The sequence below is a fragment of the Lates calcarifer genome, linkage group LG12, assembly GCF_001640805.2.
Source record: "Lates calcarifer isolate ASB-BC8 linkage group LG12, TLL_Latcal_v3, whole genome shotgun sequence".
Lineage (NCBI taxonomy): Eukaryota > Metazoa > Chordata > Actinopteri > Centropomidae > Lates > Lates calcarifer.
Genome location: NC_066844.1, coordinates 4,569,738 through 4,586,360, shown reverse-complemented (window position 1 = coordinate 4,586,360; position 16,623 = coordinate 4,569,738). Strand labels below are relative to the sequence as shown.

The window sequence follows — 16,623 nt, the reverse complement described above, 5'->3', positions numbered from 1 at the left end:
AATATTCACTTGTTCATGAGAATGGAAAAAGTCTTCATGAGGTAAAAATGTTCAAAACAACCAAACAACACATTGTCCAAATGAAGAGTTGTTTTAACTTAATTTTTATTGGTTCCACAATTAGAATAAAAAATCACAAGTTATAGATTTAGTTTCTGCTACAGAAAATCATCTTTTTTCTGTAAGATCAGATCAGTTTTGTTGACATTGATACTGTTAACATAGCATAACACAAATTAAATAGCTATCAACTAAAACCTACTTTTCATACTCAGCTTATCTCTCACAGTGTTTTATCCTGCCGCAACATTAAGTTTTAAAATAATTTACATCACATAACAATAAAGTAAAGATATAGTGTCACAGTATCAGTAAAAGCATCATCACAGATTGGTCACCATCATCACTAGCGATTGGTTCCGATAACTTGTTTCATTTTGGGTCTTCTTCCAAGTTGGTAAAGTACCCTGATTTATTAAGCTCTGTAGCCAATAAAACCCTTCTTGAATCTTTCATTCACCTTCTCTGTTTATTTAGTCTCTTTTTCCCCTCTCTGGATTTACAGGCATTGGTAAAGAAACAAAAAGATTGGTGACGCAAACAAACCTGTGATACCTCAAACAATCATGTATAAACATGGCAGATGGCTTAAATACTCCAAAGACAAGGAAACATCTGCAAAATGTGCTCGGCTTCAGCCTATGGCTTTTGCAGCTGCAGCACAGGAAAGAAAGGAAGGAAAGATGAGTCAGGACGAGGTTAATGAAGTGATAAAATACAGTAAAACGAGTGTCTACATTCCCCACCAAACAATAGAAACAATAAGGGTTTGGATCAGATTCAGTGAAGTGCTATCAGACCCCATCCCAGTCATCACTACTCTACATATAAGAACCATTGTGTTTTAAGTCAGCATTATCATCAATTTAATCATCATCCACCCCACCACCTTAAACTTGATAAGACTTCTATCAGCCTCATCGTGTTCATCAGCATCATGCATTGTGGTATTAGTATCGGAATTTGACTAATTAATCTGTCAGTAAATTTTGTCATGTTGCACAGCCCTATTATAATAATCTCTATTTGGGCTTTTGCACCATCACACAGACCTTCACTGGTATAATCTTCAGTGGGAGGCGATTCTCAGTGTAAATATATGGAAACAGGGTGTCACTGAAAGTGTGAGTAAAGGTGTGTATGAGTGTGTTAGTATCAAAATCAGAGAACGACAGCTTTCCTCTGTCAAAGTCCAGATGAACTCTGATCCTCTGTAGCTGCTTCTTCAGTGGCAGATCTTTCTCTGAGCCTGATGTGGAGAACGCTGTCAGTTTCCCGTTGGAGAACAAAATTCTCCACAATCCAGACTGTAGGCGTCCGTTCGTCTGGACGTACTCTCCCAACATGCCCAGTTCCCAGTCCTTGTTTAATCCAACTTCAACATCCCACCTGTGAGTCCCTGAGTTAAACCCTTCAGAGCCAAGGACTGAGCAGGAGAACTTCGCCCTCTCCGGGTTTTTTGGAAGCTGTTTTCGCTCTCCGGACCTCACACTGGTCAGATCTTCAGACACAATAAGTTCTGGGTCAGCTGTGTTTGGATCCAGAATTACAGGAGTATAGGAGACCATCGCCTTCATTTTGTTCCAGACATTGAAGGTCAGGTTGCCCAGGTGTTTGACCACGTCTATCAGAGCTCCTGAGACCAGCTGTGGATCCTCCAGCAGGGGGCGCTGCTGGACTCTTTTCACTGCAGCCTTGTAGTTGAGCAGGAATGAGACGTCTTCAGCTCTCAGCTCCTCCTCTGTGGCTCTGATTGTGTGTGAAAGAGCTGCTATCTCTCTGCTCAGAGCCTCAATCTTCTCCTTCATCATCTGACTCTTCAGCTCCTCTTCCTCCCTCAGAGCAGTGATCCTGGCCTCCTCTTCCTCTTGTAGAAACTGGTGAAGCTTCTTAAACTGCTCCTTAATCTGCCTCTCTGTGTGTTGGACCTGGACCTTAATGTGTTCTGCTGTTTGATCACAGTTTCCTTTAACTTGTTCAAACAGCTTCAGTTTCTCTTGTAAAGGCTTCAGGGATTTCTGAAGCTCCTCTCTCTGATCTTGTGCAGCTTCATCGATGGGTCTGAATGTGTGTTTAGTGTGTTTCTTTGAATCTCTGCAGACAAGACACACTGCCTCCTGATCATCTAGACAGAAGAGTCTGAGTTTCTCAGAGTGCAGACTGCAGAAAGGCTCAGACCCTGCTGAAGCTCTCTGATCTCTGTTCAGCTGGAAGGTTTCACACAGGTTCTTTAAAGCCAAATTACGAGGTGGATCAGTCTTTGATGATCTTCTCTTGCAACACGGACATTCACGTACTTGTTTCCCCTTCCACCATTTCTGCAGACAGGCTTTACAGAAACTGTGGCTGCAGGACAGGACAACTGGATCTTTAAAGATGTCCTGGCAGATAGGACAGGAGAAATCCTCGTCTGATCTGGAAGACATTTTGTCTCTAAATGAAACCAGAAGTACAGCAAACAGGCAGTGAAGTCAGTCTAGAAACTTCCCTGAAAGTTACTTTCACTTTGAGCTGTGGCTCATCCACTTTATGACGTTGAGTCTGCAACAGGTTGAAGTAGGTCAAGTATTCCAGTATTACAGGATTCTAGTGTTCCTGTATTCCCAGTGTTTCCTCCTGCAGCTGTCCTCTTTCAGTGGATGTGGTAGTTTTGGTGACAGGGTAAATCTTATTGTCTGTCTCTCTAGCTCTCTGTGAGTGTGTGTGTCTCCTTACAAGGAACAAGGAACAAGAAGTTGTGTTTCCTGTTTGTCTGTGTTGTGTCAGAGTGGGTGGAGCTTTGTTCAGACATTTCTCCAGACTGCTCGTTTATCACATCAGATACATCAGATGAGTGCTGCAAGTTGTTTGACCAAAAGCATCTTGTTCATTCTTGTGTTATGAAAATCTTTAAAAATGCTGAAAATTATTATCATTACATCAGCCATGCATCAAACATTTATGTACATTTGAAGAGTAATTAATGTGTCTAGTGATTCCTCCTGTCCACACTGACTGTGAACTTGTGAAGTGATCCTTCTTAATACAACTACACTGTAGGAGATGGAGGACAAAATCACTCATTTTCTTTCTTTCTAAAATGATTTTAGCTGAAGATGAGGCTTCAGCAGTTTGTCTTGGACAAATCAAACCGCCAAAACGTCTTTTTTGGTACAGAATTACTTTTCTTTCATGGGTTAGAATATTTAATCCTAAAATATTGAAAGCCTGTTTACAGATTAGTTTGTAGCATATTAACATGACAATGAGGACTCAAGAATTCACATGCAAATTAACTGCACCTGAACTGGTTGGCAGAAGCATACAGCTGTGAGGAGGTAACTCTAGTTGGTAACTTGAGAAGGAAAAGTGCTCGGCCTCAGACTGCTGCCAGTATTAGACCATTTTCTGTGTGCCATCAGAGTCTGTGACCTCTAGAAGTTCAACAAGGAGTTCACCTTCAGGTAAAGTTAAGTGCATTGTGCAAAACATCAGTGATTTAGTTTATTTATATTCACTGAATAGAAGAAAATTATTATTTTCACTGTGTTGTTTTTATTTTAGGTTGTATGGCTTCTGCAGGTGCAGTACGCCCTTTTCTCCTTTAGGAAAAGGAAAGATAAGTCATGACAGGGTTAATGAAGTGATGAAATATGTGGTGAATGCCCCAGAACCCTTCAGGACAGTAGAGTCTCTTGCCATGGTTTTGGTTTGATAGTTAATTACTACAGTTATTAAGACTTTTAAATGCCAAGTTATCTTTTGTTACACAAAACAGTTGAGATGTATATTGTTACTGCACTGATTGAAATAAAAACAGGACAGTAATTATTTTAACTAACAGATGTCTTAATTCCCCACCAAACTGGATCCAGATTCAATAAAATGCTATCAAACCCCATCCCTAGTCATAGCTACTCTACATATATATATATATATATATATATATATATATATATATATATATATATATACACTCACCGGCCACTTTATTATGTACACCTGTTCAACTGCTTGTTAATGCAAATATCTAATCTGCCAATCACGTGGCAGCAACTCAATGCATTGACTCAATGTAGACATGGTCAAGACGTCCTGCTGAAGTTCAAAATGAGCATCAGAAATGGTAAAAAAGGTGATTTAAGAGATTGTGAACATGGCAGGGTTGTTTGTGCCAGATGAGCCGGTCTGAGTATTTCAGAAACTACTGATCTACTGAGATTTTCCCACATAACCAGCTCAAGGGTTTACAGAGAATGGTCTGAAAAAGAGAAAATATCAAAAAAGAAGATTGGAAAAACCCATCTTCTGATGGCTGCTTCCAGCAGCATAATGCTCCATGTCACAAAGCTCTTATCATCTCAAACTGGTCTCTGGAACATGACATTAAGTTCACTGTACTCAAATGTCCTCTACAATCACTAAATCTAAATCAACTAGAGTTCTGAAGGCAAAGGGCATCCAACCCGGTACTAGCATGGTGTACCAAATAAAGTGGCTGATGAGTGTATATACGTACACTGTTATGAGAACCATTGCATTTAAAATAGCATTGTCAACAATTTGATCATCATCCACTCCACCACCGTACCACCCCCATAACACTTCTATCAGTCCATGCTAAGTTAGAGATATTGAATAGATTTTGTCATATTGCACAACCTCTCTATTTGGGCTTTTGTACTGTCACACATACCTTCAGTGGTATAATCTTCAGTGGAAGGCGACTCTGGGTGTAAATATATGGAAACAGGGTGTCAGTAAAATTGTTTTTGAAGGTGTGAATGAGTGTGTTAGTATCCAGATCAGTGAAAGACAGTTTTCCTCTGTCAAAGTCCAGATGAACTCTGATCCTCTGGAGCTGCTTCTTCAGTGGCAGATTTTTCTCTGAGCCTGATGTGGAGAACGCTGTCAGTTTCCCAGCAGACACCAAAATTCTCCACAATCCAGACTGTAGACGTTTGTTCATCTTGGTGTTCTTTCCCATCACGCCCAATTCCCAGTCTTTGTTTTCTCCAACTTCAACGTCCCAACTGTGAGTCCCTGAGTTAAAACCTTTAGAGGCGAGAACTGAGCAGGAGAACTTAGTCCTCTCCAGGTTTTTTGGAAGCTGTTTTCGCTCCCCAGATCTCACACGGGTCAGATCTTCAGACACAACAAGTTCTGAATCAGCAGTGTTTGGATCCAGAATCACAGGAGTATAGGAGACCATCTCCTTCATCTTGTTCCAGATGTTGAAGGTCAGGTTGCCCAGGTGTTTGGCCACGTCTATCAGAGCTGCTGAGACCAGCTGTGGATCCTCCATCAGGGGGCGCTGCTGGATTTGTTCCATTGCAGCCTTGTAGTTCTGCAGGAATGAGACGTCTTTCAGCTCTCAGCTCCTCCTCTGTGGCTCTGATTGTGTGTGAAAGAGCTGCTATATCTCTGCTCAGAGCCTCAATCTTCTCCTTCATCATCTGACTCTTCAGCTCCTTTTCCTCCCTCAGAGCAGTGATCCTGGCCTCCTCTTCCTCTTGTAGAAACTGATAAAGCTTCTTAAATTGCTCCTTAATCTTCCACTGTGTGTCTCGGGCCTGGAATCTAATATGTTCTGCTGTTTGATCATAGTTTAATTTAATTTGTTCAAAGGCTTCCAATTTCTCTTCTAGTGGCTTTAGGGATTTCTGAAGCTCCTCTCTGCTGATCTTGTGCAGCTTCATCTGATGGGTCTGAATCTGTGGTTGTTGTGTATCTTTGAATCTCTGCAGATGAGACACACTGGCTGCTGATGGTCCAGACAGAAGAGTTTGAGTTTCTCAGAGTGCAGACTGCAGAGAGGCCCAGACTCTGCTGAAACTCTCTGATCTCTCTCCTGTAGGGTCTTACACAGGTTCTTTAGTTCCAAGTTATAAGGTGGATCAGTCTTTGATGATCTTCTCTCGCAGTATGGGCACTCGGATGTTTCTTTCCCCTTCCACCATCTCTGCAGACAGTCTTTACAGAAGCTGTGGTTACATGACAGGACAACTGGATCTTTAAAGATGTCCTGGCAGACAGGACAGGAGAGATCCTTGTCTGATCTGGAAGACATTTGGTCCCCCTAAAAGCACAGCAAACAGGCATGTGAAGTCAGTCTAGAAAGTTCCCTGAAATTACTTTCACTTTGAGTTGTGGCTCATCCAGTTCAAGATTGTGGAGTCTGCTGCAGGTTGAAGTTCAAGTATCCCAGTAATCACAATGTCTCTAGTGTTCCCTCCTGTAGCTGTCCTCTTTCAGTGGATGTGGTTGTCTTGGTGTAAATGTTGAATGTTATCGTCTGTCTCTCAGTGTGTGTGTCTATCTTCAGGAGCAAGGATTAATGAGTTGTGTTTCTTGTTTGTCTGTTAAGTCAGAGAGTGGGTGGAGCTTTGTTCAGACATTTTGGCAGACTACTCATGTTCATCGTTATATTTTGGAATTACATTTTTTGAAAAAGATGCATAGTACAGGTGAAAAACAGAAGCCGGCACGTGTTGGTCTACACTGTCTTTTTTAGCCTGGCCTAATGCATTATAAATTATAGTGACAGAGAGAGGGGAAGAAAAGGTTAAAGTTGGACTTTCATCACAGCCTGTTGCACTCATTGTTTCTGTGAGTTATTTATAACTTGGTTGGAACGCTGCTGTGTCACTTTTTGACCCAACCCTTTTGGACCCATAAGCTGCCCGACCTGCCGGGTGGTTCATGGGTCGATTTGTGCATCACTACCTGTAGCATCTCCCGCTGATGCCAGGACAAGGATGGTGGTTTTTATAATTTTTGTGGTGCATAGTTGAGCACAGAGTTGTCCACATGAAAACCTGAAAGTGGAGGGACAAAAAGTCACCTTGTACTCTCTATTCTGGTGTCTATTCAGTACAGGCAGTAAGATGCACCAATCAGCCAAAACACTAAAACCACCTGCCTGATATTTTGTATGCTGCCAAAACAGCTCTGACCCATCTGACCCAGGCACCAAGACTTTGCAGCAGATCCTTTAAGTCCTATAAGTTGTGAAGTTGGGTCTCCATTGATTGGATTTGTTTTTACAGCACATCCCACAGATGCTTGATCAGATTGAGATCTGGCGAATTTGGAGGCCAAACCTTGAACTCTTTGCCATGCTCCTCAAACCATTCTTGAACCTTTTTTGCAGAGTGGCATGGTGCATTATCCTGCTCAAAGAGGCTACTGAAATCAGGGAATAGTGTTGCTATGAAGAGGTGTAGAAGGTCTTGAACAGAGTTTAAGCAGGTGGTATGTGTCAAAGGAACACCCACATAAATGCCAGGACCCAAGGTTTTCCAGCAGAACATTTTTCAAAGCATCAGATTTCCTCTGTTGGCTCAGTTTGGAGATGTTCTCACCCAGTAGCCATCACAATTTGGCCATTGTCAATTTGCTCAGATCCTTATGTTTACCCGTTTTTCATGTGTTTTCCTACACATCAACTTCACCTGTCAGCACATCAAAGAAATCAACTGAGACTCCAACTCTAGTTCCTGCACTGTTAAAAAAATCTGATTGTTGCAGATTAGTTACATCCAGATAAACACAGTGATAGTCTCTCTTGTTATCTGTCTTTCTGTTTGGTTTCTTTAGAAGTTCATTCTGATGGATGACCCCAGCAGACTCTACACCGTCCTCCAGGAGGACCTGCCAGCAGCCAACGGGATCATCCACATCATAGACCGGCCAATCACAAACACACTTTCTGACAAATCTTCTCGTGACGAAAAGGTGAGTTAAAGAAAACTCAGGCTAAAAGCCTGTGGGGGAAATCTGTCCCCCTAACAAAAATATTTGCCCCCCCAACAACAGTAACAGTAAAAATCTGGCTTAGGGTTGAACCCAACCTGACACTTTTTAAAAATTTTTTTGTTTTCTCCTTGTGTCTAGTTTGCTGATAAGACAATTGCAGAGATTCTGACTAAGGATGGAAAATACAACCGCTTCCTGTCTCTTGTTGATGTGAGTATCTTGTGCTGGCCTGTAACATCATCACAGAGATATTTGTTTTTATCTCCACGTGAGAAGAAATCAATTATTGGTCATTTCGAGAAAAGAGTCAAGATTTTCAGGACAGTTGGATAAACTGCTCCATCATTTAGCTTTAGCTTCAGTCTTTTAGCCTCCTATTTGCAGTCCTGAGCAAAAGCTTTAGGCACTAAAGCGAGAATGCTTTCAAATAATGCTATGACCTATTATTATTTTATCAGTTGAAGAAAAAATCAGTATTTGGTGCAGGAATGAGTCCTAAAACCCAGAAGTAAGTTAGCATTTTAGCACTCATGGTTCCCTTGTCCCAAAGTCAATGGGTTGTTGGTTAAATGCTTGACTAACAATCCAGACCAACACAAGCTCAAGACATTTTTGCATTTTATTCTACAATATTGAATCATGCAGTCAGAAAATACCCAACTTGTGATTTTTTTTAAGCTTTTACAGTCAGATACGATGTGATTGTGTGTGTTTGCAGAACTGCGGGTCACCCCCTCCTCTACGGGGTCCAGGACCCCTGACTGTGTTCATCCCCACCAATCAAGCTGTGGATCGAGCTAGAGATGGAAGTATCCTGTACATGCTGAACGATGTAAGGACACAGGGAGGGGAGTCTCAACAAATCTTTTGAAAAGACAAAAACCAGCAATGTGTTATTCTGAGTGTGAATACTTTGTTGGTTCCTATTAAAGATGTAAATCATTAAAAACTAAACAAATATTTAGTTTAATCAAAAAAATGCTCAGTCATTTCCAAACATAATGTTGACAACCACTTCAGCTGCCAAGCATTAGTCATTTTATCATTATGCTATGTGATAATCAGAATCAATACTCTTTTTTTTCAAGGCCAAACATAAACTTCAGGAACTCCTCAGACATCATGTTTTCTCCCAGGCTGTGGTAAGACACCCGCAATCCAAAGCTCCCTCCACCAATCCATCTATCCATCAATCTATCAATAATTCCTTTCTTTCTGCTTCTTTCTTCATTTTTGCCTCTTGACCTTTTTGGTTTGCTAGTGATGAAAGTGACTTTCTATTCAACATTGTTTGCAGCAGGATATCTCTTCAATCTTATTTTATGATCCAGTTCCTGCTTTTCAGAGGATTAACTTTTTTTTACAGTCAAAGTATATGTTCAAGCAGCTATCTTCAAAGTGATAGTTTTAGTATACCATTCCCATTTTTGTCAGGGAGGGAATTTTACACTAAAAACACTGTAAATTTACTCTTGGCTTGATTAACTCAAACTGCTGAAGCTTCATTTTAGCCTCAGATAAACCTCTGAACACACTATAAAACAGAAGGAGGACTTGTGTGATGAAATGCATTCAGTAGGGATCTCTCAGTATGAACAGGAGGAATGATTAAAGCAAGAAAAACCTGTTATAATCTTCACATGGGCTCCTGACTATTGTTCTTCTTCAGCTTCTTCACAATTTAATATGTCAAATGTCATAGAAATGTTTCTTCTCACAGAAATAAAAACACAAAACGACCTCTAAAACTCATGTATCAAGCACCTCAGTAGTCAATCAAAATATACAAATACATGCTCAGAGAATAGAAAAAAGAAGAAGAAAAAAAGATGTTGTAACGTTGAATGATATGGTAAACAGCAGACTCTCCACACAACAGCTGGTTTGTTGAGTAGAAAATACAGGGTTGCTACACCTTGACAAATTTATCTTGTCGACTTTGTAAGCTGAATCTAATCGTCTGCAGTTTTAAGAAGAATATATCTCTGATTTAGTGTTTGAAGGAGGGAGGAGCAGATTGTGTCCAGTTAAGCAGAATGAATCTTGGGGCTGTCAGTAAAAAAATGCAGTTGTGTTTTAGAAAAGGAGTCACTTTAAGACTGGATACCAAACAGTGTTGTTGTACTGGTTTCTCCAATCAAAAAGCCCAAACAAAACCAAAATGAAAGTTACAGGTGAATATTTACACCTGTTGCACAAATTACCAGCAGCTGGACGTATCTTTGGAGAGTTTAGCTTTAGAAAATTGTGGGCTATGGAGTATGTACTGTTGCTGAATTCATTCATCAAAGTATTTTTGACCAGTCTTCATCCATGACCCTGCGATGTGCATCAACAGAAGCTTTGTATACAGAGCAGATGTGATGCCTTTAAGGGAAGGATCACTGAGAGATAAGTGACCTAACCTTTTAACTCTTTAAAGACTGTGAACCTGTCATTTAAAAACCTCCAACGACTTTAACATTTATAGCTTCACTGCAGAAAAGGCCTTGAGAGTAGTGATGTCATGTTTGTTCTGTCCAACATCATGTTTCAAAAATGGGACTTTGTCAACCTCAGTCATTTTCTCTGTCTGCAGTTGACAGTCGACGATTTGGCTGCTCTTCCTCAGATCCAGACGATGGCCAATCAGATCGTCACCATTACAGTGTCTGACGATGTAAGTGTCTCTGATTGGTTCTTCACAGTGTCTGTCACAGTTTGTCTTTTTTACTGACTAATTAATTCCCCCACTGCTCTCTTTCTCCTCCAGGGTGAGATCCTGCTGGGTGAGAAGGGCGTCCATCTGGTGACCACCAACATCATAGCGTCCAACGGTATCATCCATATGATTGACGGGCTGCTGTACCCGCCCTCCATCCTCCCCATCCTGCCTCACCGCTGCGACGTCATTGAGAGCAAGATCACCGTGGTGAGAGGAGAGAGGCTGAGAGTCGAATCAAACTATGAACAAACATACAGAGGATGCAAAGCCACGTACAGACTCTGAGAGTAGAGAAGTTCAGAGTCCTCACTGTCAAGGACTGTAACTCCGATCTCTCTGCCCAGTACAGGTTTAACTGATGATTTGAGCCGGTATCACCAGATTTGTAATAGTTCATCTTTGACCACAGAGAAAAGGTTTAAAGATAACAGCATAATGTTAATAGTAAAGATTGAATATTCCTCTAAGTGTTGTTAATTTCTGTGTGTGATTGTGTGTTTTCAGGGTCCATGTGTTCACTGCAATTACCTCTATGAGACAGAGTGTCCAGAGGGCAGCACTGAAATGGTAAAATACATCATTATTACTGCAGTATTTCTGTTCTGATCACTTCCCCCTGAAAGGAACTGTAACTGGGTAACTCTCTTGTTTTCAGTCTATGTAGTACTAAATATAGCATATCTTATTTTAAGAAAGCCAATAAATCTGTGTTTCTGTCTCTTCAGGACAGTTATCAGAGAGGCTGTGATTACGTCACGTCTCCTCTGAACCCGACACTTAACAAAGGCTGCGCTAAATACTGCAACGCCACCAAAAAGGTGAGAGTACAAACACTGAAAGCTAAACAGAGTGAACACAGTGGAGCATTTAACATTTAAAGAGCCAGATGATTTAACTAAGGGTTGGTAGAGACCAAAAACAAAGAGAAAAGAGACGGAATACTGAACTTACATTCATTAGGTGGCCAGAAACACTCTAAATAGACGATCTGCTACACATGTCAAGTCAATATGTTACGGACATAGGACTTCTTGGGGTGTCCTGTGGTGTCCAGGACATTGGCAGTAGATCCTTTGGGTCCTTGAATTTCCAGGCATGAATTCAAACAAGGACCAACATCAGGACGGTTCATAGTTAAAGAGCTAGGAAGCAGGAGGTTGTACTCTGCAGTTTCCAGTGGTCAAATGATGGATTAGTCCTTTATCTAACCTTTTTTAATGGGCACTGTCTTTGCTGTCAGTGCATGTCACCGATCTTAACTGTGTGTTTAACAGGTAGCAGAGTGTTGTAAAGGTTTCTACGGTCCGGACTGTAAACCCTGTATCGGAGGATTTCAGCATCCCTGCTATGACAAAGGAATGGTGAGCGACAGGCAATAAACAACTCTGTCACAGGAGCCTGATATCTTTTATTTTCATTTATTTATTTATTTATTTATTTATTTTACTACGTGCAGTGCTTCGACGGTATCCAAGGCAACGGCTCATGCAGCTGTCAATCAGGCTTCAAGGGTGTCGCCTGCCACATCTGCTCAGAGCCATCGAAGCACGGAGACAACTGTGACGAAGGTAACAGCTCCTCCTCGTTAACACAGAGAGAGCAACCAACACCTGTTTTAGCTTTAACACATATTCAGACAAGGCGAAGGCCCCATTTACACTTTTCATTAGGTGTCTCTCATCTGCGTAAGATCCAGATGAGATTTAAGATGCTTTTATTGACAGGTGGCCATATCCAAGCCTTGTTTGTCTTTCCTGGGCTACAGTGCAAATCAGGGTCGTCTTTACTCCAGTCTAGAAGGAGGAGGTGCTGTCCCTAATAATTCAGCACAAACACATGAGCGAGTCAAGTCTCTGAATTATCATCTTCCCAGACACTAACTCGCACCTACAGATCAGCGCTCTCTCACCCACACAGATCATTCAATGGCTGAACTGATCAGGGATCAGCTAAATGCTGCAGCAGCTTGGTGCACCTTGTATTTGATCGTATGTGTACAAATGGCTGGAGATATTTTTCTCTGTTGCTTTAATGAGACGGATAATAACGGCTAATTTAGTGTAATTTTAGTGTAACTTTAGCTGCTGTTATCACAAGGACACAGGAGACAAGAGATGCATGAATTATGTTTTTAATTTTGCAGGTATTTGGACAAATTAAACTGGAGAAAAAGTATCACCACAATTATTTCACTTCATCGTGAAAAGGACGTAAATGTCTGCACCAAATTTAATGGCAACACATCCAAGAGCTGTTGAGACATTTCATTTAAAACCACAAGTATTAATCTTAAAGTAGCACTAGAGGAAACATAACAGACTTGAGGGGATTAAGGTCCATCCTATGTTCTAATAGTAACTATTATCCATGAGTCTCATTTTCTGAAGTTTAACTGGATTATTATCTAGTGGAATTACTACTTGCACTAGTTTTGCTGTTTGTCTCGTGTCCGTTTGGCCTTAGGGTGAACTGAATGTGGACACCATGACCTCCTCAGTGACATATCAATATGATGTTGTTCCACTGTTATGACTGATTAACCTGAAAGTATCACATGATGTGTGTGTCTCTGTGTGTGTGTGGCCTCAGAGTGTGTGTGTGTCCACGGTGTGTGTGATAACCGTCCAGGCAGTGGTGGTTTGTGTCGGAGAGGATCGTGTCTGGAGGGATACTCTGGAGAAAAATGTGACAAGAAGGCCACGCCGTGCAACTCTGACGGACTGCAGGAACACTGTCACATCCACGCATACTGTACACACACAGGACTGCATACTATGTAAGATACTACTACTACTACTTTTGCTAGTGTTAATTGTGGCAGCTGGTCTTGATTTATTTTTCTGTCTTTTCATGAAAACTTGTATTAGGTTTAGTCACATTTCTCATCTTGTTAATGTTAATTTTAGCCAACAAAAACAAAAACCTAAGACATTTTTGTTTTCATCAGTGAGATTTTTAGTCTCATTTTTATTCCTTCCTCCTCCACCTCCATTCTGAGACTACAGCAGTCACCATCTTGATATTTACAGTGTTGATGTCATTCTGCTCTGCAGTAACACATTAGACTGACTCTCATCAAAAATTCAAAGTGTTTGAACAGAGCTGCTCACTTATTGCAGTTGTTTGTTCTCCACTGCAGTGCAGCTCATCTCTCTGAATGGAGATTAACTCAGTGTTCAGTAATACACTGATCACTGCCTGAGCTTAGTGTGAGATAAGCGGGTAAAATGTCAGATAACATAAATTCAGTAACATTCGTTTACTGAACGTCTAGAGTAGGATTTAGATGTTTGGCAGCTGACGTTAATCCTGCAGTCATTCTTACTGAAAGCTCCTTATAGCCTTATAATACTGCTCACATTAGATCTACAACCCCTGATTACAGTAATGTTAGCTTACCTTCTGATAAATATCAGCGTGCTGGCCTCCTTGTTCTTGTTGTTTGACTCAGCTGTTTTGTTGCTTCTTTTTGTCTGATTCTCAGTGAAAATGTTGATGAATTCAGTACAGAAATCTGTTATTTGTTACTTCGGTGAACCTCTGACTTTTCCTCAAACACTGTTATGAGGTTGATATTTGTGATTTACAGTGAAAAATCTCAACACCTATTGGATGGATTGCTGCAACATCATATTGGTGTGTGCACTCATATCCTCTGCTCCTATGACTTTTCATCTAGTCCCCTCAGGAGGTTGATATTGAGTGATTGATTGAGTTTGTTCAACATCTAATCTGCATCTGTGTGTGTTTGTGTGTGTGTTGCACCAGGTGTGTGTGTCGGGACGGATACGAAGGTGATGGTCACTCTTGTTCTCCCATCAACCTCTGCCTGAAGAGCAGCCGAGGAGGCTGCGACACCAACGTAAGACTTACTGCTTGTTGTGTGTGTGGATGGTAAAATTTAAACTTCCTCAGTTATTCATATTTTCACTGCAACTTTTTATTTGACTCAGAAATCCTCCTCCCAATATCTCAACATAACAAAACAATATTTAGCCAGTACGTATAATTTCACCATCAATCAATAAAATAATTTAAAGTTGTGTAATCCAATTTAAACATTTGAGATCTTCTTTTTGTATTGAACATTTTTAACCTCTGCCTTAGAGATTAAATTAGCAACTGTATTATTTCCAATATTTATGGAAAGAGTAAAAAAGAGGGGGTGATCCTTTTACTAAGTATTAGTTATAGTTTTTTAACCTGAGTGACAAATGAAAAGTGTAGTGGTCAGACAGGAAGTGTCTTTTAAAAAAGGAATCTGAAAGATGTTGGTAACCTCATCAGCTCCATTCATACAAATTAAATAACAGTTATTAAATATCAGTACTGGTAAACTGAGTGTGTGCATTGTGGGATTCAACGCTGCCTGTCTGCCTTCATCACACATCCTCTCCTCCCTCGTTCTGTCTCCACAGGCAGAGTGTGTGTACATGGGTCCAGGTAACGTGTCGTGTGTGTGTCCTGAGGGTTGGACAGGTGACGGCAAAGTGTGTGTGGAAATCAACAACTGTCAGCTGGAGAGTCGAGGAGGCTGTAGCCCCAACGCCGACTGTAAACACATCGGACCTGCACAGGTCAGTTATGAACAACAAACAGCTACTAACAATGTTTATATGTTTTGTTTATATGTATTGATTTTTCATTTGAATATTTAACTGATTACTTTTAGAGCACTTCATGGTTTAGCTCCCAGTTACTTTGCTGAGTCATTTCTGCACTACAAGCCTCAGATCCTCAGACAGAGCTCTCCTGACTGTTCCTGGCTCAGCACCTCTCAGCCTCTATATTTGGGATATTTTACTCAGTTTTGTCTCGTTTTATTTTATTTTAAATGGCTAATTTTACTGCCTAATTTCTAGTTCTTAATGTTTTAACACTGATGTTATGAAAAGTGCAGTATTTTCTGTGTATTATGTGCTGTATCCTACCTCCTACAGTCTGTGTGATGCATCACAGCTAATTACTGACCAGCTGTCTGACTGTACATGTTGTAGAAGACTGTTAAGACCTGTGTGTTTATCTGTCTGTGCGACTGCAGAGTGAGTGTGTCTGTAAAACAGGTTACATGGGCGACGGCATTGTGTGTGACCTGGTCGACCCCTGCCTCACAAAGAACGGAGGCTGCCATGACCTGGTACACACACACACACACACATGGTGTCTAATAAGTCTCATATCGTGTCAGCCATGAAGAAGGATTTGTTTAATTTCCTGAGGATTTAAATTACAGATTTTATTCTCATAATTGTGGACAGTCTGACTAACTTCACACTCACCACTTGTGTTGTTGTCTACAAGTTGTAGAGATTCGAGAAAGGCAAAACAACATCTGTCGGGATAAGCAGCACAGGCCTCCTAAAACTTTCCAAATAAGCTTTGAAGTCACATAAATTACTTCAAATACTTGTCTAAACACAGAAAATGAGATCTCTGCTGCTGAGACGTCTGCCTCTACCTCAGTGATGGTGGATGGTTTGTGTTGGTCAGAACACCAAAAAAAAAAAAAAGATTAACAATGTCCTGATTCACTTTGACATCGACAGTTTGTGGTCATAATGTCAGCCTGTAACACTTATGTCTGTGGCCAGGACGTTGTTTCTGGAAAACACATGTTGCTGTTAAGTGTCTTTTAAACGTTAAATATTTTCAGATGTCTCTTCCACAGATTAAAGTTCTGATTCGTCTACATTTGTCCAGTATTTATATTTATGTTACAAGTGAGAGTTCATCTATGATGTGATTTTAGGGGGGGTAGATAAATTTCCCATGATCCCTATCTGCTGTTCACTCTGTCAGGCAAAGTGTGAGCTGCAGAAGAGCGGCACTCACACCTGTACCTGTCCTGACGGCTACGCTGGAGACGGAACCATCTGCTATGGATCATTACTGGAGGTAAATACTCTTTAAAATAGGAGTTTCCTAAATGAAATTTTGCTTCTGGTTCATTTGATATTGAGTATCTGCAGATATTGAGATGTCCAGTACTTATATTCACACAGCAGCATGAAATGTTCAGAAAATAAGTATCTGACACATTGAAGTAGCAGCTGTAGCCCACTGACTTTGGCTCATCTTGCTTTTTGTGCAGCTTGGTTTAAATACTGAAGGACGCAGCTCAA

At 40.8% G+C, this 16,623-nt stretch overlaps 2 protein-coding genes and 1 pseudogene across 2 annotated transcripts in view; 1 reads left to right on the top strand and 2 right to left on the bottom strand.

Annotated features, from left to right (window-relative positions):
* The window catches only part of stab1 (stabilin 1), a 64,263-nt gene that overhangs the window by 12,166 nt on the left and 35,474 nt on the right, over positions 1-16,623 (top strand). The window contains 15 exon segments of the mRNA XM_018686399.2: positions 7,639-7,776; positions 7,936-8,007; positions 8,516-8,629; positions 8,886-8,939; positions 10,376-10,456; positions 10,550-10,708; positions 11,006-11,068; positions 11,227-11,319; positions 11,776-11,862; positions 11,958-12,069; positions 13,091-13,277; positions 14,270-14,363; positions 14,920-15,078; positions 15,543-15,638; positions 16,301-16,396. Coding sequence (XP_018541915.1) covers positions 7,639-7,776; positions 7,936-8,007; positions 8,516-8,629; positions 8,886-8,939; positions 10,376-10,456; positions 10,550-10,708; positions 11,006-11,068; positions 11,227-11,319; positions 11,776-11,862; positions 11,958-12,069; positions 13,091-13,277; positions 14,270-14,363; positions 14,920-15,078; positions 15,543-15,638; positions 16,301-16,396 — 1,605 coding nt within the window.
* On the bottom strand, positions 89-3,005 carry LOC108889787 (nuclear factor 7, brain-like). The gene has a single exon (XM_018686416.2). It carries the CDS (start codon positions 2,484-2,486, stop codon positions 1,083-1,085), a length of 1,404 nt encoding a protein of 467 aa, XP_018541932.1. The 5' UTR covers positions 2,487-3,005; the 3' UTR covers positions 89-1,082.
* Positions 4,024-7,387, bottom strand: LOC108889789 (nuclear factor 7, brain-like; annotated as a pseudogene).